Genomic DNA, 22,684 nt, shown 5'->3' with positions numbered 1-22,684 from the left:
ACACTTTTCGTCCTATATCTCGGAAACGAACAATACTAACGCTATAGGTTTTGTGGAAGATTTGACATTATCATAATTAATCATCTTTTTCATCACTGACTTGTTTTCTCCAACACTGTTATTAGAGGATGGTATTGAGATTACATTAAATGCTACGGGCAAGTGAGTGGAGCAGTGAGGAGTGGCAGGGGTGAAAAGAAAGCAATTATTATGAAAGCATAATGATGACGCGGCCTCATGGGTGCATCTGGGAAGTGATCAACTGATTATGGCAGATGAAGGAAAGGGGATGCGTCTGTGGCAGTTCAGTGTGAGAACCATATTGTACATAATCGGGAATGCGGAGCAAGGGATCCTCGATCAGCATGCTTGGTGAAGATCGGTCATCTCCCTAGGGCCTACAGTTTATGTATGTGATACGGAATGCTCACCCCTGGCAGCTTTTTCTCAGTAATCACACTTCGCGTAGATGTCATTCCGGTATATAGACATTGGTAGAATTCTGATACATCTTTCTATCGAGAAAAACAAGACCCGAGGTATTTTGCGCGACAAATGCACAGTGTTTCATAAGATAAAACATTAGTTGACCAAATCTATCAAGCTTTTTGAAAGTTTGTCTTACAGCCTTGCGTCACGGAAACGTTTACACAATGGGACGCTGTTTGTACAACGAGACTGACCCTGCAGAGCGGCTGTTGTTCATGTGGCTTTGGTCTGGAGGAGTGTCCTTTAGGAGCATAGCCAAGCAAACCAGGAGAAGTCCCACTACCGTGAGAAAGTGGGTGCGGCGCCTGCTGGGGCAAGACTTGAACGGAATGACGTGCAACCAGATGGATGTGACAATTCCGTTTTCTTGTGTAAATAATGATCATCTACATTTCCAGAGTTTTTTCGATGAAATTTCGCCATTAGAGCTGCCTAGGAATATTTTTGTGATTATATATAACATCATTATTCAAGATTATGTTATTCCATATATTTCTCATGAGAAGACCTGTTGTTACGAGTGGGAGTAGTAATATCGATGAAAGTCACCGTGACCCTTGACAGTAAATGCAGTTTGACTGGATATTGTTTCTGTAAACCTTCACAACATAGAAAACTAAACAAAGACTGATCACAAAGATGAGGAAGTTGACATTTATAGTGTTGGTTCTGCTAACAACTTCACTTCATGGAAACACATTATATCGAAGGTCTATGTGCCAGCCAGAGGAATTTGTCCCAATCTACATAAAAGTTTCTAATTTGTCTATAATAGTCGTATGTGCACAATACGTGCATTATCTTTCAATGATTAATTTGGAACGTCTTGACAGTTACCGGGTACGTCTCACTGTTCACTGCCAAATGAGCAGCAACATAGCAGCAACGGAGACACGTCCAAACATTCAAACCTTGGATCTCTCTGTTGTAAGTTGAGCACGCTAACTATACGACAATATCCCCCCGACACACACACACTCACTCACACACACACACACACACACACACACACACACACACACACACACACACACACACACACACACACACACATGTATTTTTCTCTACTTTATCTTTTATTTTTTAGTGTATTTATCCAGTACCATGATGAGAGTGACATGTGTGAGGCTGTTGCTTCTTCTGAGTGTCGCCAGTGAAGGCAGCGGGGTGCTACAAATAGCAAAGCATGCATGTGGCTGGAGGAACTTGGTGGTGCGGGGCGCTGGCCAGGTGGTGGAAAGCTACCTGGCTCAGTGCCACCTGGTTCTGGCCTCTTCTGGTCCCTCACCTGTCCTAGCGGACTTGCTCAGGTATTCGTCTGTGTGTATGTGTGTATGTTTGTATGTGTGTATGTATATGAGCGTGCATGTTCTTACATTTGTTTGTATGTTTTGTGTATACATGTCCGTATATCCTTCCTCTGTGATTTATCTCTTTATCTTATTTCTTCCAAGTGACAGGTCAAAGTTCAGAGTATGAGTATCTGGCATAGCTTCCTTCATTCCGCCACTCTGCCTCGATGAGTCACCTCTGTGTCAATCGAGCTGAGTGCGCCTTGTTGTGATGTAATATGCACCGATATGGATTCACTATTTATCTCGCTTCTAGAATTTCTTATCGTTATTTTACAAATGTAAATATAAAAACATATAAGAATACGTGACGGAACTGAATGACAGTTTTCACCCCGTACATCTTTGCCAGAGATGATGACAGGAACTGGCTGGATAAATAGTTGTATGTGATATTCATCTTGACCAAAGGGGTCTAAAAATGCCTCAGAATTTTTAAAAGCAGAGGAAGCTTGCGTTGTGGCGAGGAGGTCCGTGACGGGATTGTGAAGTAAAGCGACCAATCAGGGAAAAAAATATATTTTCAGTTTCTTCCTTCTTTCTATAAGCTAATCACCCCCAAACATTTCCTACTCGACAAAGTCAAACAAGCTCTGAATCAGCAAGAGGTGTTGACAGTGCCGTAATATCACTGAGCCATTGACAGAATGGTTAAGGAAGGGTTTTCACGTTTTTACTGCCGAGCCGCTGAGAGTAGATGTCCGGTAGAGGAAAATCTCTCCAACACGCTTCTGAGAGATGGAATAAAAGCTACTGAAGAGAACACCGTGTATTAGGTGCACAAATAAGGCATACACAAGGCATAGCAAGGCAACAAGCTGGACATAGTTCATTGGTGTCTGTGCCAATGAAAAACAATATAAGGAGATTTTAATATCAATTAAAAAATAATCCAAGAAAAAGGAAAGAGTTTCGACGAACATGGTTATATGAGATTTTTTTTAATATCTATTTATTAAACAGATGATATTATTATCACAATTATCATTTTTATGTATTTATTTTTTTCAGGATAACCTCTGGTACAGGAGTGGTGGTGACTGTGATGGAAGTTCCTCCCTATGGGGACGTGATGAATGGCAAGACAGGGAGCGAGGAGAACCACCACCACGCCACGAGTGTTGCGGTCTCCGCCCTTCACCGCGGCCTGCACGAGTCTGACAATGCTGCGTGTCGAGTGTTCATCCTGGACCACACGGACGGCAATGCCTCGGCGGCTGTCTGGTCAGTCTTCACAGGTGCTCGTTAGGTCAAACTTATTTCAAGCTGCCTAGGAGTGTAATTCTTTAATATTCTACACTTGAATATTGCAATGAATGCACAATGCTGTGCATATATGTGTGCATGCACGCACAGGCTGCTGCGGCAGCGTGGGCTGTGGCTGCGGCCGAAGATCCGCGTGCTGGTGCTGGGAAACACAAGTAACGTGGACGTGATCCTGCAGCACTCAGCGCTGCGCAACACCCACCACGCCCTGTACATCACAGCTGCCACACCCGCCGCGACACACGCACACTGGATGGCAGCAGAGCTTCCTGGTCCTGGTGTGTGGTTGTTGAAGCTGTTCACTTGAAAGTCAATCAGTCTGAGTGTTGTCGTGACAAACATGCGTGTATGACAACAAAGGTATTTGTCTGTGGCCAGGACTGTGCGGGGCTGTCAAGATGTACCAGCGATGTCTGCACTGCGGCAGCGTTCAGCCATCAGTGCACCTCGTGCACCACTGGACCCTCGCAGGCGGTCTTCCCGAAAACCTCACCTTTTTTCAAGGTAGATGTGTGTGTGTGTGTGTGTGTGTGTGTGTGTGTGTGTGTGTTTCACTGTTTGTTTGATCTCCTGCAGTCTCTGACGAGACAGCCAGACGTTACCCTACGGAACGAGCTCAGAGCTCATAATTTCCGAGCTTCGGATAGGCCTGAGACCAGGCACACACCACACACCGGGACAACAAGGTCACAACTCCTCGATTTACATCCCGTACCTATTCACTGCTAGGTGAACAGGGGCTACACGTGAAAGAAGACACACCCAAATATCTCCACCCGACCGGGGAATCGAACCCCGGTCCTCTGGCTTGTGAAGCCAGCGCTCCAACCACTGACTTGCCCATTTGCCTCGCCGCTTACCGGAATTCGAACCCGGCCCTCTCGATTGTGAGTCGAGCGTGCTAACCACTACACTACGCGGTGTGTGTGTGTGTGTGTGTGTGTGTGTGTGTGTGTGTGTGTGTGTGTGTGTGTGTGGGCTGGTGTAATTCTCCTCCCTCCAGATCGTGTCCGGCTGGCGGGACGCACGCTGAGGGTTGTGGCTAAGAACTACTTTCCCTACTTCCGCTACGAGCGTGTGAGTGACGAGCCTGGCACTCTGGTACTACCCAGGGACTCCCTCAACACGAGGATGATAGCGGCCATCGCCACTGCATACAACTTCACGTAATATTTGTAAAAATATTTCTTCAACTCAAATATCCTGACAAGATCACACTCGGATTCCGTAACAGAAATTAATGCAATACGACAAAAGCTGAGCCAATGATACGCCTCGTGTCAAAAATGACCGACAATGCTCCGTTGATCAGACAATGCCATGACGTCAAGTAATACTGATGTGTTCCTGTCCATGAGGTATGTGGTGCGGGAGCCCGAGGATGGGGAGTGGGGCTTGCCAGCTGGCGGCGGCAACTGGACGGGACTCATCGGCACGCTGCAGCACGAGAAGGCGGACTTCTCGGTGGATCTCACTGTTACCCGCCAGAGAGCTGAAGTGGTAGATTTTTCTGGCATATACATTGATGAGCCAGTAGCAATATTTTCGTCAAAACCGAAGCCTCTGCCTGAGTATCTGTCGCTGGTCAGACCTCTGGAAGGTTAGGGACACTGATTGACACATGAGTAAATCCTCTTAAGTGGTCTGATTTTTCATGGCTCTTATATTTCCATCTACAAATCCCGTCAAAAAGTTAACACCAATACGAATTGCTTCTCGGTGCAGGAGAGGTTTGGGTGAGCGTGATGGTCGGCGTCATACTGTGGAGCACTTCTCTGTGGCTGATGCAGAAGCTGGGCCAGAAAGTTGTGCACGGACGAAGCAGTGCAACCTTTGCCTCGTCTGTCTTCTATGGGTGGGGTCTGCTGCTCGAGGAACACCCTTACCACCCTCCCGCCAACCCTTCTGGCCAGGCATGACTATAACTTTGTCCATTTCGTTTATCTCCTTGTTGCACCTCTTGTCTGTCTCCCTTATCATACCACCGCTAAGGCTCAACCTTCTTACTCAGGAATCCACCTGACAGATTGCCTCATTTTCATCTATCCACTTAGAGAGGAGGTTCACAGTCGTCAGCTTCGAAACAGTGATGAAATATGATTCACTGTTATATATATATATATATATATATATATATATATATATATATATATATATATATATATATATATATATATATATATATATATATATATACAAGTACATCTTGAATTTCACATAAAGAGTTAATTTTTCTTTCACATTGTAATTCTGTGTATCTATTGTGTTTTGCACAAAGCACTTTAGCACAATGCATAAATCCATTCCATTTAAATCCATCGATCAATTGCAGAATTAGTTACAGAGAACTGTAAGCGTGCAATAATAGTTAATTGAACATTTACCGAGGGATTCGGATATGATGGTACACTACTTTGCATAGTAGGTATATTTGTATTCGTTATTGATCTCATAAAGATTTTGATGTCTATGTGTATATATGGTCAACTCTATCGTTCAGCAATCATAAATCTGTTGTACCATAAGTAGATCAGAATTTAATCAGTCACTTTATTTTTTCAACTGTTCCCACAACGCCATTATAATCTGACAGTTCTGTTATTTACTATAAAGTGAAAAATTATCTTCCATTCTATGTGATGCACTCTCTTTCAGATTCTCGTAGGGTTTTGGCTGATCGTCTGCTTCATAGTGACAACGGCGTACAGATCGTCCCTGATTTCCCACCTGGTGGTGCAGGACCTGTCAGATGCGATTGACAATATGAACAATCTTATTGAGAGAGGGAATAGCGAGGGTTGGACCTGGGGAGTCAGAAGGATGACTGGATCACTCAAGTCATACCTCAGCTCGAGTCAAGATCCAGCAATGCTTGAAGTGTACCACAAAATGAGAGTAAGAGGAAGTTGTTATTCTTAATCAAAATACACCAGGTAAATATAATAGAACAACAAAAGAATGGCGTAGATCACCAGCAGTGCAAAAGACAAGGTCTTTTTTCTTACGAAGATCAAACGCACTTCAAGCAGCTCCCTGTAGTCAGGAGCCTGGTCAGCCTGAATAAAGGCAGGCAATTATATTAGTACTTCATGGAATTATTTTCGTTTGGACAGACCGTAGGTATTGCGGATGGTTTGGAGAAAGTGGTGAGAGGAGGCTTCTCTTACATATTCAACTACTACTACATCAAACCTGTCATCGACACAGAGTACACTGACGGAAGAGGATACAGTCCAATATATTCCAGCAAGACCATGTATCCGCTTTTCTCTGGAAACGCTTGGGCATTTCGGTAAAATAATACTTTGTTCCATAGTGTACAATCACTTTATCTTCCTAGGAACCGGGAGAGCATGATATTGGTGAACACATCAATCATATTCGCTTTATTATCAAAGATGTGTGTGAGGGGGGGAGGATGATGTATCATCGTTTAGTGTAATATTTTTATAATTTCCATTATCTTGTCTGACAGTCCCGGCGCTCCCTTCCAAGAGGATCTGAGCCGAGGGATACAGAATATCTTGGAGGGAGGCTTGGTCGCCTTCTGGATGGATGACGTCATCAGAGGCTATGTGAGAGAGGAGGGGAAGAGAAGAGGGGAAGGCGGCACAGGAACACAGCAGCTTTCCTTCACCACGGTGAGGGAATTCCACGTCTGGCCTCGTCACTCAGATCTTGTCATGTTGTCAGAACAAACACCACCTTAATAACATGCAAAAATGCTACTCATTATTCACTGGACTTTGGCAGAGTGAAGACGAGGAAGCAGTGCTGCGGCTGACTCACATGCAGGTGACATTCTACACACTGCTCCTGGGCCACGCCGCCGCCTCATTCGTCCACCTCGCCGAACACCTGCTGGCCTGCCGTCCGCTGTGACTCACCCTGCTCGCGCTGCACTCTGCTACACCGTGTGTTGCGCTACCATAACAAGCTGTAGCTATTCTAGATGTGCACCTCTAGGAGTTATTGAGAGAAGATTCTCCATCAAGAATAAAAAAATTACTATAATTCACCAGAACGAGAGGCTGCAAAACATGCATCATCAAAAAACGAAAACTCAACTTTGCATGGATACTGAGGCTTTGGAGAAAACAATAGATAGATAAACTGATTGGAAAAACATCACTACATATGTATGCGTATAGAAATTTTCTTCGGGAGAGTAAAGGAATTAATGCTTTCCTTTCGTTTGATGTATTTCTGGTCCTTGGGTGTAGTGGCCAACAGAAATTAAATTAATAAAAACGATACTTCATTCCCAAGGCTGTCAACACGGTAGTAGTAGTCACGCGGCTGAAACAGCTCACCATGCTGCTCTCACAATGCCTCATAGAACATCACAAGCTAAACCTGAATTCTACATTTGTGGCTCCGCTCTGATTCTGGTGAAGAGTAAAAACTAAGGCAATCCGAACACTGCAATAAAAAACAATAACTAAACCTGAGAAAACACGGACCCACATTATGTCAGAGAGAGAGAGAGAGAGAGAGAGAGAGAGAGAGAGAGAGAGAGAGAGAGAGAGAGACAGAGACAGACGGACAGACAGACAGACAGACAGACAGACAGACAGACAGACAGACAGACAGACAGACAGACAGACAGACAGACAGACAGACAGACAGACAGACAGACAGACAGACAGACAGACAGACAGACAGACACACACACACACACACACACACACACACACACACACACAGAGAGAGAGAGAGAGAGAGAGAGAGAGAGAGAGAGAGAGAGAGAGAGAGAAATAATGTACCATGTTTAATTGATACACATTTGGCTTTTATTTCAATCCCTACCATTTCTTTTTCTTTTCGCGTAAATTTATCTTGCAGCGAGATCTTCTATAATACATGAGGGGGAGAAAGTTCCTGTGTTGCTGTACGACAAGTTGACTCATAGCGAGAAGCACATAAAGGCTCGCAGCGTTTGGCCCACCGCCCACTCACGCTGGATATGAGTCTGCTCTTGGCTTCCTCTTCGTTCCTCTTCTCAGTTGGTGAGTGAGACGAAGACTGGGTGCAATACTATGCCAGTGCAGTAAGTGATGTTTCGTTTTTCTGTTGTTTATTGTCTCACGCGGAGTTAAAAGCCAATACTGTGTACAGTAAGATTTGCAAAAGAGTCAGTCATCATATCTTAACAGAGAAGTTTCCAAGAAAAGTAATGACGAGGCTGGCATAGAAATCTTTAGTCTACAGAGGGATAGGACGAACACACATTACGTTACGTTCAGAAATATTTTGTGTACAGCCATCCTGGAGAGCACATGGGAAATGTACTGCATGGATGGCGCAGCGAGACTTTTGTACTATAAGGTTCATTATCACAAGAAGCCAGTGGGCCTACACGTGCCGAACCCTCGACCCATAATACCTGCCGTCCCTATTCAGTGATCCTGTTTTTGAAGCTCAATGCTGAATCGGCATTAATACTTTAGTGAAAGAGAAAAAAAACTGACGAGACGGTGTTTGTGAATATCACTTTATGGAAACTGATTTTCTTATCTCTTTATTTTATTTTATTTTATCTATTTATATATATATATATATATATATATATATATATATATATATATATATATATATATATATATATATATATATATATATATTTATAGATTTATATATATTTTTTTTTTTTTTTTTTTTTTTTTTTTTTTTTTTTTTTGCCGGGTAGGGGACGGGGGAATAAGGAGCTTTGGCTATGGACAATAAAAAAAGAAATACGAAAATAAATCCATTGAAGCTGCCAGACCTTAAAGATGAGAAATTCCTAAATCATTAGAAGTCTTGAAATTTTCCTCCTGAAATAACTTGTCATAGCTGAAAAGAAATACAAAAACAAGCAGGGAATTCCAGCTCAGGTAAATATATCACATTATCAAAGGACACAAAAAAATAGAGAATTAAATAGATATCTCAGTAAACTCTGAACTTCACTGTTCACTGTGTGCTCACCAGTCATACTCCTGACACCTCTGCCATCCTGCTGGTGCACGCTGGCCATTGTAATGCTGCCTGCTCCTGCGTTTGTGGCCATCTCTCTCTCTCTCTCTCTCTCTCTCTCTCTCTCTGGCAAGTGACAGTTTTATTCTCTCGGAGGAGACGCCTCTGTGGATGCGATGCCTGAGGGAAGACAGTTCCTTCCCTCCGCCTCTGATAGGACACGTGGCTGTTTCCAGTGCAAGAGACTTCCTTTAACAAAGGAAGTTATTTCTCCACAAAAAGTAAAACTTTCACTTTCGAATTATGTTTAACTTACAGAGCTTATGAGTTACAGCATAAGGCAGTGATGTCCTGTCGTAGTTAATGAGTCTCCTTATTCAGTATTATATTCCGCGATGTCTGTCCTGCTCTGCTTTGGCGTCACCGCATTAAAATACTCAATCAATAAGATACATCTTAATTGCGGATCCACTGAGGTTTTAACGGTTTGTTTTTACAGCTTTGCATATTCTGTAACGGAACATTTACACAATGGGACGCTGTTCTTACAACGAGACTGACCCTGCAGAGCGGCTGTTGTTCATGTGGCTCTGGTCTGGAGGTGTGTCGTTTAGGAGCATAGCCAAGCACACCAGGCGGAGTCCCACCACCGTGCGGAGGTGGGTGCGCCGCCTTCTGGGGGAAGACTTGAGTGGAGTGAGATATAACCAGATGGATGTTGGATCTCCAATGTCTTACAATGACACTGATGTGTGCTACCTTGAATATTTCGAAGACACTTCTTCAAACCTGGCGGGGAGTAATTTGTGTGACATGTATGATACCAGATTAACTTGCCCAAATTTTTTTCTGTAAAGAAACTAATTACTAGGAATAAACACAATATGATATGAAATTAAGAGTAAAAATAATCTAATTGAGTTTTGTTTCTGTAAATCCTGACAATAATCAAATGTGGACCTCCCAACCAGACACTGGACTCCCCTACAAGACACTGGATCCCCACCAGATACATTGTTTCAGTGAAGACGACTGAAGTAGCAGTATCCGTTTCCTTGCACAACAACGTCAGACCATTTTTATTATAAGATTATCAGCATTTCGTCGACAGCTGGCAGAACATCGATTATGGAACTTACTAGCAAATTAGACCTCACCTACATAAAGGTTGATTGCGAGAGGATATGGGCGGGAATCAAACCTTTGCACAACATGACACATGACACTCAAGGGAACACAACTCTGAACAATACAAGTTCAGTGTTCTCTTAAAAACAGAAGAGACTCATTGAAAATTCGGGACATCAAAGATCGTATACGACAGGAGGACATACACAACAGAACAAACGTCCTGCTTGCCTGTGCCGGAGTCCTGAGCTAATGAGTCACGCCGCAACCATTGTCCTATACATTGCCAAAGTGATTTTCCATGGTACGCTTAGGGAAAAAATTTTGTGTTGGTCACTTTTCCTCCTACTCCTCCTCCTCCTCCTCCTCCTCCTCACCCTCACTCTTTTCCCGCTCATTGTTATATGTAGCTTTTTTTTCTTGTTTTTCATGGTATATAATTATCTTTGCCCTAACTTTATAATTACAGGTCATTAAAATAACCCGAGTTTATAATGTCCCCATATAAGATAAATAGAATACTATATCTATCTATATATATATATATATATATATATATATATATATATATATATATATATATATATATATATATATATATATATATATATATATATATATATATATATATATATATATATATATATATATATATATATATATATATATATATATATATATATATATATATATATATATATATATATATATATATATATATCCCCAATCGTAAAGTGTGAGTGGTGTGTCGAGCCTCAGCTATCATGGATTGAGTGAGGGATGGCAAAGTTTTCAGTGCGAGAGCCACATTAGAAAAAAAAAATCACAATCGTATGGGGCTGCACAGCATATTAAGCCAATAATTAGTATTAAAAAAAACAAATAAAAAGCTTTCAAAGAAAAAGCCACTCTCGCAGGCATACGCACACCTGCTGGAAGAAAACAAAATACTTTTAATATTATTTGGCGTTGTTTGTTAACTTGATCTTTTAAATTTACTAACATTTATCGGACCACATGAATTCCTTGGCGGGCAGCATACAGACCGCAGTTTGCCCACACCTGGGTAAGTGGAGATAACTTTTTGGATTTGCCTAATTCGTCAACACACACACACACACACACACACACACACACACACACACACACCAGTGCGTGGAGTGTGTTGTGGTCTCAGTCCTACCCAAAGATCGGTCTGTGAGCTCTGAGCTCGCTGCGTAATGGGGAAGGCTGGCTGGGTGAGCAGTAAGCAACAGTAATGAATTACACACATCTCTATACTTCCAGCCTTCAGCAAAATTTTCGAAAAAATAATCTCTGTTAGACTAATAAATTATCTAGAAACTAACAGTCTCTTAACAGAAAACCAACACGGCTTCAGAGCTCATCATTCCACTGAATCTGCAATACTTCAACTTGTTAACAACGTGTATTCGAGTTTAGAAGAAAAAATGTATGTTATTGGTGTATTTCTAGACCTATCAAAAGCTTTCGATATGTTGGATCATAAAATTTTATTGTATAAATTAGAACATTTAGGAATTAGAGGTTTGCCACTAAAGTTATTTCAAAGCTATCTTGATTGTAGAAAACAGGCAGTATATTGTAATGAAAATTATTCCCCACTGAAGTCCTTATATAAAGGAGTACCACAAGGTTCTATATTAGGTCCTATACTCTTCCTGGTCTATATAAATGATATAGTTAATGCCAGTACAAAATTAAAGTTTGTTATATATGCTGATGATACAACTCTGTTATTAAAAGATAAAAACATAGATTCTCTGCACACTAGTATAATATTTGAATTAAATAAAGTAAACTTATGGTTAAGATCTAATAAGCTAAAACTTAACATCTCAAAAATGTATTTTCTGAAGCTAGACTGATGAAGTTTTCTGACATTCATAAGTATTTCACATTATTATTAATATTTAAAACTAGAGAACATAATAATTCAATATTTAAGTTAAATGAGAATTTAAGAAATACCAGAAGTAACCATATTAATTTAATTTGTCCAGCATTCAGAACAACATTGTTCAAAAACAGTGTTGTCAGCTTTGGCCCTAGATTATTTAATAGTCTCCCTCAGGATTAAAAAGTTTCTTTAACCACAATCAATATCCATAAATATAAGAAAGAAATAAAATCTTACCTGCTGTCTCAACAATAAATCCTACTTATGCAAATTTCCATAAATATGTACTCTACAGTATAACTGTCAATAATTTGTTCCCACACTTGTAACAAGGTAATAGTTAGAACGTCCGTTAAGGAGCTGCAGCTCAACGGACCATAGCTAATGTAAATTAAAACTATGTATGTATCATGTCATAACTGTACTGTATATTAGCAATAAATTTACTTACTTACTTACTTACTTACTTACACACACACACAAACCCTTATATGTACTACACAAAGAAATAATGCTAAAAACTAATCAATAAACACATCAGTGCACGTGGCAACAGATTCAAACAATGCTATATTAGATTACGAAAAGTGTAGATTTACAACTTACCATTCCGAGATTTACTTGAGTCCTCCCCCCACTTGGAAGCCATCGTCTCCAATTACAGCACGGCAGGTGTAGGGTTATGAAGAATCTTTGGTCCACAGCAGCACAGGTGGGGCAGCACGAACACAACGCGACATTGCAGCAGCTGACCAATGTGGTGTAGTGCAGTGATCGCGCACGGGACACAACAAATGCCTGTCACCTGTCAAGCTCAGCGAAACGCGCGCTCCTCAGCCGCCGATCAGCTGATTGTTGCCAAGCGCTGGCTGGTGGTTATTTCTCTCATATAAACTAACTGTGCCCTCGCCACCGTTCACCACCTGTCTATCAACTAAAGTCACACTCGCACTAGTGTTTGTTGTTTTTGTTGTTCAACTACACCCCTGGTATGAGAGAGAACACTCACGACACTTCAGTACACTTTTGGCTCTGGCAACACCACAGTCTCAGAGTAACTGGATGAAATAGCAAAGGAAACGCTTGCAGCTCCTCTTGCAACTCAATTCATTTATTCTCTTCGTTTTCCTGACAATACTCGCAACACTAGAGTTACTTTTGAGTCACTTGTAAAGTCTGAGCATCAGAATAACTGGACAAAATACACTACCAGCTCTAGAGGTCCGCATCGTTACGTTGCCACTACACAACACACCCCGTGATCTCTGTAGTGGTGTAAGACTTGCCACTCACTCGTTCAGATCGAATGACTCTTTTCACTGAATCGAGGGTATCGAGGTATCGTTTCCATTAATGTTAATGTATTTGCTTGGTATATGTTTACATCCAAAGGGTATACGTACATAATGTTGGCGGTTTGGAGTGGTATGTTTACGTAGCTTCTGTTAGGTACTTGTGTGAACAGTGGTGTGAAAATACTCCAACCCCCTCTCAGTGACCAGCAGTTCTTGACAGGCTACCGTTTCCAGCATGAGTTACGGAATGAAATCACCATTTCACGAGTCGAGTGACTTGCAGTAGAACTCGACTGACTCAGGCCACGCTGGTAAAATTCCGTGTGGCACGGCTCAGCCCGCACGGGTTGGAGGGAGATTTGAACGTGAAATGCCAGGCTGTGCCACGCGCATTAGTAAGAGTCCACACTATCTCTCACCACAAGACCACGGTCCTTCAGAGTAAATATTCCGGCCTCTAGTTTGGTAACCAAAAACATTTCATTTCCGAGAGAAATAAATCATACTCCTTAAAGTTAGTGGAACAAATATATCGTTTCCAAATGTATGCTTAATAACATCTCAAGCAGAACACTTATTTAGTGATCACTGAGCGTGATTCACTGCACCACCATGGAATTTTTATTTCACACACACACACACACACACACACACACACACACACACACACACACACACACACACACACACACACACACACACACACACACACACACACACACATTGAACTGATGTTACCATAAGCTTGCAACCTTGATTTAGCTTCCTTTGCTTACGTCCATGTGGCATGTGATGGCACATGGCACAGCACTGTTGCCTGGACATACCACGCTGGTCCACTATAAAGTGTAGCAAACTGACGCGACTTCCTTGGCCGCGACACAATGATACCTTAAAAGTAACTGAAGGTGTGTGTGTGTGTGTGTGTGTGTGTGTGTGTGTGTGTAATTCACCCCGGTCGTCTGCTGGTCACCCAGCCAGTCTTCCCATTACGGAGCGAGCTCAGAGCTCATAGACCGATCTTCGGGTAGGATTGAGACCACAACACACTCTACACACCGGGAAAGCGAGGCCACAACCCCTCGAGTTACATCCCGTACCTATTTACTGCTAGGTGAACAGGGGCTACATATTAAGAGGCTTGCCCATTTGTCTCGCCGCTTTCCGTGACTCGAACATGGACCCTCTCGATTGTGAGTTGAGCGTGCTAACCACTGCACTACACGGTGTGTGTGTGTGTGTGTGTGTGTGTGTGTGTGTGTGTGTGTGTGTGTGCAGGCGTGCACGTGTTTAACGATTTTTCTCATGTTTCAACACAGTGTAATGTTGAGTGTAACAACTATGCTTCAGCTTTTTCCTCTGAATTTCGCGTTGGCAGCAGCTAGATTTCAAGGTGGCGAGATAGGACAAGGGCTCAAGACTGCGTGTGGCTGGAAGAATGTGGTTGTGCAGGGTGCCGGCCAGATGGTGGAGAGCTACCTGGCACAGTGTCACGTTGTGTTGGCTTCTCCAAGCCCCTCACCTCTCCTAGCAGACTTGCTCAGGTAACTCGTGTGTGTTTCTAGGTATGAATAGATGATAAATTATTGATTGGAGCTGAGAGAGATTTATCCAGAAGGAAGCGACATTAATATGACGTAGCAGATCTTCAGTAAACAGTGAGGCGTGTCAACAAGGATTGTCGCGCAAGAGTTCCCGTCACTGTGAACAGAACAAATAAGCATCATGCATCGCTTTAAATATGTCTTGCTCATTGGTAGTAAATGACAGAGGCATACTGCGGAATGTTCCTTGACATAATGTTTTGGAAGCCATGAAGTTACTACGGCAAGTGTAGAACGAGAACCTCAGTCAACCAGACAGTGTTGTAAAGCTGGAAGGTTTTTAACTTCAGTAGCAGACAGCGAAGACTGAATGAAAGTGTCTGGAAAATTGATATAAGTTGATGCAAGTTACGATAACTAAGTATCTTGCACTAGATTCAGGTAACAAGGAAAAAATTGAAAATGGATATGATTTGAAGGCATCTGTTATAAACTTTACTTTACCTTAGTGAATAAAATAAATGATAAATGCAAACAATTATCAACACTGTTCTTTTCAGCATTACTAAGTCCATGCAACGCAAACTCTCTTTTCTCAGAATTCTAAGAACCTCTGGCACAGGAGTGGTGGTGACTGTGATGGAAGTTCCTCCCTATGGGGACGTGGTGAATAGCAAGACAGGGGGCGAGGAGAACCACCACCACGCCACGAGTGTTGTGGTCTCCGCCCTTCACCGCGGCCTGCACGAGTCTGACAATGCTGCGTGTCGAGTGTTCATCCTGGACCACACTGACGGCAATGCCTCGGCGGCTGTCTGGTCAGTCTTCACAGGTGCTCGTTAGGTCAAACTTATTTCAAGCTGCCTAGGAGTGTAATTCTTTAATATTCTACACTTGAATATTGCAATGAATGCACAATGCCGTGCATATATGTGTGCATGCACGCACAGGCTGCTGCGGCAGCGTGGGCTGTGGCTGCAGCCGAAGATCCGCGTGCTGGTGCTGGGAAACACAAGTAACGTGGACGTGATCCTGCAGCACTCAGCGCTGCGCAACACCCACCACGCCCTGTACATCACAGCTGCCACACCCGCCGCGACACACGCACACTGGATGGCAGCAGAGCTTCCTAGTCCTGGTGTGTGGTTGTTGAAGCTGTTCACTTGAAAGTCAATCAGTCTGAGTGTTGTCGTGACAAACATGCGTGTATGACAACAAAGGTATTTGTCTGTGGCCAGGACTGTGCGGGGCTGTCAAGATGTACCAGCGATGTCTGCACTGCGGCAGCGGTCAGCCATCAGTGCACCTCGTGCACCACTGGACCCTCGCAGGCGGTCTTCCCGAAAACCTCACCTTTTTTCAAGGTAAGTGTGTGTGTGTGTGTGTGTGTGTGTGTGTGTGTGTGTGTGTGTGTGTGTGTGTGTGTGTGTGTGTGATTCACCTCTGTCGTCTGCTGGTCACCCAGCCAGTCTTCCCCATTACGGAGCGAGCTCAGAGCTCATAGACCGATCTTCGGGTAGGACTGAAACTACATAACACACTTCACACACCGGGAAAGCGAGGCCACAACCCCTCGAGTTACATCCCGTACCTATTTACTGCTAGATAAACAGGGATCACACATTAAGAGACTTGCCCATTTGCCTCGCCGCTTACCGGGATTCGAACCCGGCCCTCTCTATTGTGAGTCGAGCGTGCTAACCATTACACTACGCGGTGTGTGTGTATGTATGTGTGTGTGTGTGTGTGTGTGTGTGTGTGTGTGTGTGTGTGTGTGTGTCTGTGTGCTGGTGGGCTGGTGTAATTCTCCTCCCTCTAGATCGTGTCCGGCTGGCGGGACGCACACTGAGGGTTGTGGCTAAGAACTACTTTCCCTACTTCCGCTACGAGCGTGTGAGTGACGAGCCTGGCACTCTGGTACTACCCAGGGACTCCCTCAACGCGAGGATGATAGCGGCCATCGCCACTGCATACAACTTCACGTAATATTTGTAAAAACATTTCTTCAACTCAAATATCCTGACAAGATCACACTCGAATTCCGTAACATAAATTAATGTAATACGACAAAAGCTGAGCCAATGATACGCCTCGTGTCAAAAATGACCGACAATGCTCCGTTGATCAGACAATGTCATGACGTCAAGTAATACTGATGTGTTCCTGTCCATGAGGTATGTGGTGCGGGAGCCCGAGGATGGGGAGTGGGGCTTGCCAGCTGGTGGCGGCAACTGGACGGGACTCATCGGCACGCTGCAGCACGAGAAGGCGGACTTCTCGGTGGATCTCACTGTTACCCGCCAGAGAGCAGAGGCAGTAGATTTTTCCACAATATACATCGATGAACCAGGAGTTATTCTGTCATCAAAGCCGAAGCCTCTGCCTGAGTATCTGTCGCTGGTCAGACCTCTGGAAGGTTAGTATCCCGTTGTACACCGGCCACCGTCCAGCAATCCCTCGATTATATTAGCCATTCAGATATAACGGATAATCGAATATACTCGATGACTCCTCCCTATGTCGTCCACTACATCAAGGGACTACTATCCCTTTGCGATATTCTGATCGCTGCATAAGTCCTATTTCCTTCTACAAATGCCGTCAAAAAAGTTAACACCAATACGAATTGCTTCTCGATGCAGGAGAGGTTTGGGTGAGCGTGATGGTCGGCGTCATACTGTGGAGCACTTCTTTGTGGTTAATGCAGAAGCTGGGCCAGAACGTTGTGCACGGACGGAGTAGTGCAAGTTTTGCTTCGTCTGTCTTCTATGGGTGGGGTCTGCTGCTCGAGGAACACCCTTACCACCCTCCCGCCAACCTCTCTGGCCAGGCAAGACTAAGTATATTATAATTCAGATTTCAGAAAAGCGCGATACAACTAGTAATGAGGTCGTTGTAGCACGCTTTGAAGTACATGTGTTCTGAGGACCGTTACAACCAAGACCATAGGTCCCATCCAACACAGTCATCTAAATACGCAAGATTCACTAGTAGGTATGCTCACTTCCTTATCTGTCACCGACAAACTCTGAAATCCTAAGGGTTTTTTTTTTTTCAAACTCTTCTGGAACTAAATCGACCTTTGCTTTCAGAATCCTTGCACCAATACATTTAGTAAGTATTATTGTTTATCTATTTAATTTGTTCCATTTTTATTAATTTTCACCATTGATCAGTTCTCTGCGCATCTAACACACAATAACAATAACAGTAAAAATAAGATTTAAAAACTATTAATGATACTTCTTTCAGATACTCGTAGGGTTTTGGCTAATCGTCGGCTTCGTTCTGACAACGGCGTACAGATCGTCCCTGATTTCCCACCTGGTGGTACAGGACCTGTCGGATGCGATTGACAACATGAACGATCTTGCCGAGAGAGGGAATAGCGAGGATTGGACCTGGGGAGTCAGAAGGATGACTGGATCATTTAAGGCATATCTAAGCTCGAGTCTGGATCCTGCAATGCTTGAAGTGTACCAGAAGATGCAAGTAAGAGGATACCAATCGACACACACACACACACACACACACACACACACATAGGAATGGCTTTCCTCAACTTTCTAGTGTCGAATACCTGCAAGTAACAGGCTTAGTTATGTATGGTTTTGATGAACTTTGGCTTTACTTTCACTGTTTGCTCATACAAGTACTGGTCAGTGTATAAAAGATGATAATTTGAAATACAACACGTTCATCAACCAGCGTTTGTGTTTTCGCCTCAGTCAGATATGAACCCGAGTTATTCTGATGTCAAATTTCAAACGATCTTATCCTTATTGACCGTAAGGTACACATAATATTGTTCATCTTTTAACCCTTTCAGTACCATGCGTGACGCGTTTCCATATTCATTCTGCTTACTATTAGCTGATTCTATACAGCTTCCGAAATTGATATAGGGGATTGAAATAGTGAAGGCTTCGGCTATGAATCTTCTGACCTTCATAGACTCTTTCCAATGTTAATAAAATGGTTTAATCGTACATAAATCTCAGGTAAAAATGTGTCCCAGTATTGAAGGAGCTAAAAATAATCAATCAGTTCATTTGTTTGTTACTTATTTTGATTTATTTCTGACTTTATTTCCTTATCATCATGTTTAAACAGACGGTCGGCATCAGGGAAGGTCTGGACAAAGTAGTGAGAGGGGGCTTCTCTTACATCTTCAACTATTACTACATCAAGCCTGTTATCGAGACGGAGTACACGGACGGGAGAGGCTACACGCCCATCTATTTCAGCAAGACGCTCTATCCTCTCTTCTCCGGAAACGCTTGGGCATTTCGGTAAAATGAATGACTATAATGATAAATCGGTGTGTGTGTGTGTGTGTGTGTGTGTGTGTGTGTGTGTGTGTGTGTGTGTGTGTGTATTATATTGTCCTGGATGTGCAAGTTTACACACACACACACACACACACACACACACACACACACACACACACACACACACACACACACAGTTAGAGAGAGAGAGAGAGAGAGAGAGAGAGAGAGAGAGAGAGAGAGAGAGAGAGAGAGAGAGAGAGAGAGAGAGAGAAGGGGCAGTTGAGGGAGGAATGAGTACCATGCAGAAATGAGGGACGGGTTGGTGGTGAGGAGGGTTGGGAGAGGAAGAAGGGGACCTAAGTAATCAGAGTCGTCTCGAACCAATCCAAGCTGCCATGAAAAAAGATGACCAATGTCACTGTTGTTAGAAACATAGGTAGGACAGCTGTTTCATCAAATAGGAAGCCGACTGTACTTATAACGTAATATTTTTATCATTTCCATTGTCTTGTGTGGCAGTCCCGGCGCTCCCTTCCAAGAGGATCTGAGCCGAGGGATACAGAATATCTTGGAGGGAGGCTTGGTCGCCTTCTGGATGGATGACGTCATCAGAGGCTACGTGAAAGAGGAGGGGAAGAGAAGAGGGGAAGGCGGCACAGGAACACAGCAGCTTTCCTTCACCACGGTGAGGGAATTCCACGTCTGGCCTCGTCACTCAGATCTTGTCATGTTGTCAGAACAAACACCACCTTAATAACATGCAAAAATGTTATTCATTATTCACTGGACTTTGGCAGAGTGAAGACGAGGAAGCAGTGCTGCGGCTGACTCACATGCAGGGCACATTCTACACACTGCTCCTGGGCCACGCCGCCGCCTCATTCGTCCACCTCGCCGAACACCTGCTGGCCTGCCGCTTGCTGAGTCACCCTGCTCGCGCTGCAGTCTCCTAAATCGTGTGTTGCCCTGCTGCTACATAATGCACTGGGGGTGGTGCGTATATAACATATATATTTCTTTTATATAGCAGTCCTTAAAGGTCCGCTGTCTGCACCACTATTCCTAGTGTATAAAGATAGTTCGTCCAATAAAGGAATACAAGTTTTTCTTGTGCTTCATGCATTTCCTAGTGTTGGCATGCTTCTATGAGTATATGTAACGAAGACTGTCTAAGAATTGCTAATGCTACTAAATGGACTCCAACCCGGGCCTATTTGGGTTGTGAACCGAGTGTTAACCACTACGCTATGCATATGTGTGTGTGTGTGTGTGTGTGTGTGTGTGTGTGTGTGTGTGTGTGTGTGTGTGTGTGTGTGTAATTCACCACGGTCGTCTGCTGGTCACCCAGCCAGCCTTCCCCATTACGGAGCGAGTTTAGAGCTCATTGACCGATCTTCGGGTAGGACTGAGACCACAACACACACTCCACACACCGAAAAAGCGAGGCCACAACCCCTCAGTTACATCCCGTACCTATTTACTGCTAGGTGAGCAGGGGCTACACATTAAGAGGCTTGCCCATTTGCCTCGCCGTTTCCCGGGACTCGAACCCGGACCCTCTCGGTTGTGAGCCGAGCGTGCTAACCACTATACTACGCGGTGTGTGTTTCACGGTTTGATCTGCTGCAGTCTCTGACGAGACAGCCAGACGTTGTTACCCTACGGAGCGAGCCCAGAGCTCATTATTTCCGATCTTCGGATAGGCCTGAGACCAGGCACACACCACACACCGGGACAACAAGGTCACAACTCCTCGATTTACATCCCGTACCTACTCACTGCTAGGTGAACAGGGCTACACGTGAAAGGGGACACACCCAAATATCTCCACCCGGCCGGAGAATCGAACCCCGGTCCTCTGGCTTGTGAAGCCAGCGCTCTAACCACTGAGCTACCGGGGTGTGTGTGTGTGTGTGTGTGTGTGTAATTCACCTCGGTTGCCTGCTGGTCACCCAGCTAGTCTTCCCCATTACAGAGCGAGCTCAGAGCTCATAGACCGATCTTCGGGTAGGACTGAGACCACATCACATACAACACACACCGGGAAAGCGAGGCCACAACCCCTCCTGTTACATCCCGTACCTATTTACTGCTAGGTGAATAGGGGGCCGCACATTAAGGCTACGTTTACACCAAGCGAGTCGAGTCGCGTGAAGTCATGAGCGTCATTTGACTTGAGTCATTTTGATTTATCTCCGTTCACATCGAATGCGTCACCACGAGTCAAGTCAGTACTCAGTTACCTGTGTGATTTCCTTCAGGATGGATGAATGTTCCCTCGTGGAGGTAGCTGTTGTGTTGTGGCTTCGCTGTCGCAGACGCAAGAAGGGTAAACAAATCTGGATACACGAAATAAACACCAGGAGGTCAGATTTCGGAAGCTTTTTCTCATCTATTCCCAGACCTGGTGAACCATCCAGAAAAACCGAAAACCTTCCACAGAGAACTTATGACATCACGATCCCTGTGGCTACGGTCACTGGGATCATATATAGCAGGGCTCTCTCGCACTAAATTAATTAAGAACTCCACTTGCATGATGCACACGTCGATGGACTCGCTGTGACTGATGAGAAAATGGGTCCAGCTCTATCTGTGACTTGACACGACGCGACGCATTCGGTGTGAACGGTTTTCTCGAAGATCCATAGAAATCAATGTTAAATGGTATAAAAGGTGGTGGCGAGTCATGACGCATGGTGCCTTGCTTTGACTTGACGCGACTCGAGTCACTTGGTGTACACGCAGCCTAAGAGGCTTGCCTAATTGCCTCGCCGCTTCCCGGGACTTGAACCCGGCCCTCTCGATTGTGAGTCGAGCGTGCTAACCACTACACTACGCGGTGTGTGTGTGTGTGTGTGTGTGTGTGTGTGTGTGTGTGTGTGTGTGTGTGTGTGTGTATGATACGTGGAAATGTATAACGCATGACTGGTGACTTTACTGATAAAGAACCTTGATAATCTTAGTTTTTTTTTTTTTTTTTATGTGTGTGCATTGTGTATGATATTCGCCATGTCGCATCCTCATGCAATGCCCAGAGGCTGAACATGTATATTGTTTATGGGAGGTGGTGGAATAGTGATAAGGTGGTGAGCGTGAGGTCGGGCAGAAGTCCATGAGTAGGTTCGAATTCCACCATGTGGCGCCTTGACACTTTGTCATTCGTCGAGTGATTTAAAGTTACCTACATGTCACCATGGTACCCAGATTCTGGGTAGAGGTGTAATTGCCTTACACCAATGATGCGCTTGGGTGGTAATATGGGCCCTAATATGGGTACCACTATAAATAAAATTGCCTCCTCCGCCGCTAATGGGTGGAAGCTGGACAGCGCTTCCCATTTTCTTCAAGTAGACCTAAGGCGTTTTCAGTAGCGGCGCGGCTGAGGGCAAACGGAGTCAAACGGAGGCAAGTTTTCGCAAACGCGAGCAAACGCCTTTCCAAAGCGTTTGCTCTC

The 22,684-nt window shown here is 44.0% G+C and overlaps 2 protein-coding genes across 2 annotated transcripts; both read left to right on the top strand.

The window, feature by feature from the left end:
* Positions 1-1,582: 1,582 nt before the first annotated feature.
* Positions 1,583-7,260, top strand: LOC123498454. Its single transcript, XM_045245557.1, has 11 exons — positions 1,583-1,799; positions 2,853-3,065; positions 3,147-3,385; positions 3,486-3,611; positions 4,111-4,273; positions 4,466-4,707; positions 4,833-5,020; positions 5,763-6,002; positions 6,191-6,399; positions 6,583-6,748; positions 6,861-7,260. The coding sequence occupies exons 1-11, from the start codon at positions 1,594-1,596 to the stop codon at positions 6,987-6,989; spliced, it is 2,121 nt and encodes a 706-aa protein (XP_045101492.1). The 5' UTR covers positions 1,583-1,593; the 3' UTR covers positions 6,990-7,260.
* An 8,273-nt stretch (positions 7,261-15,533) lies between these two features.
* LOC123498453 (glutamate receptor ionotropic, kainate 5-like) lies at positions 15,534-20,307 on the top strand. The gene is made up of 10 exons (XM_045245556.1): positions 15,534-16,085; positions 16,192-16,317; positions 16,773-16,935; positions 17,128-17,369; positions 17,596-17,793; positions 17,903-17,943; positions 18,206-18,445; positions 19,067-19,245; positions 19,747-19,912; positions 20,025-20,307. The coding sequence occupies exons 1-10, from the start codon at positions 15,860-15,862 to the stop codon at positions 20,178-20,180; spliced, it is 1,737 nt and encodes a 578-aa protein (XP_045101491.1). The 5' UTR covers positions 15,534-15,859; the 3' UTR covers positions 20,181-20,307.
* The last annotated feature ends 2,377 nt before the right edge of the window (positions 20,308-22,684 follow it).

The sequence above is a fragment of the Portunus trituberculatus genome, chromosome 48 (genome assembly GCF_017591435.1).
Source record: "Portunus trituberculatus isolate SZX2019 chromosome 48, ASM1759143v1, whole genome shotgun sequence".
Classification (NCBI taxonomy): Eukaryota; Metazoa; Arthropoda; class Malacostraca; order Decapoda; family Portunidae; genus Portunus; species Portunus trituberculatus.
The sequence above is the reverse complement of the archived record's forward strand: the minus strand, read 5'-3'. Positions and strand labels throughout refer to the sequence as shown.

Excerpts from the sequence above, each read along its gene's own strand:
- LOC123498454 (XM_045245557.1), top strand. The coding sequence starts at position 1,594 with ATGATGAGAGTGACATGTGTGAGGCTGTTGCTTCTTCTGAGTGTCGCC. Across the intron at positions 1,800-2,852 it reads GTCCTAGCGGACTTGCTCAG|GATAACCTCTGGTACAGGAG; the intron begins GTATTCGTCTGT and ends TATTTTTTTCAG. Across the intron at positions 4,274-4,465 it reads GCCACTGCATACAACTTCAC|GTATGTGGTGCGGGAGCCCG; the intron begins GTAATATTTGTA and ends CCTGTCCATGAG.
- LOC123498453 (XM_045245556.1), top strand. The coding sequence starts at position 15,860 with ATGAATGCACAATGCCGTGCATATATGTGTGCATGCACGCACAGGCTG. Across the intron at positions 17,370-17,595 it reads GCTGGTCAGACCTCTGGAAG|GAGAGGTTTGGGTGAGCGTG; the intron begins GTTAGTATCCCG and ends TTCTCGATGCAG. Across the intron at positions 17,944-18,205 it reads TAAATACGCAAGATTCACTA|ATACTCGTAGGGTTTTGGCT; the intron begins GTAGGTATGCTC and ends TACTTCTTTCAG.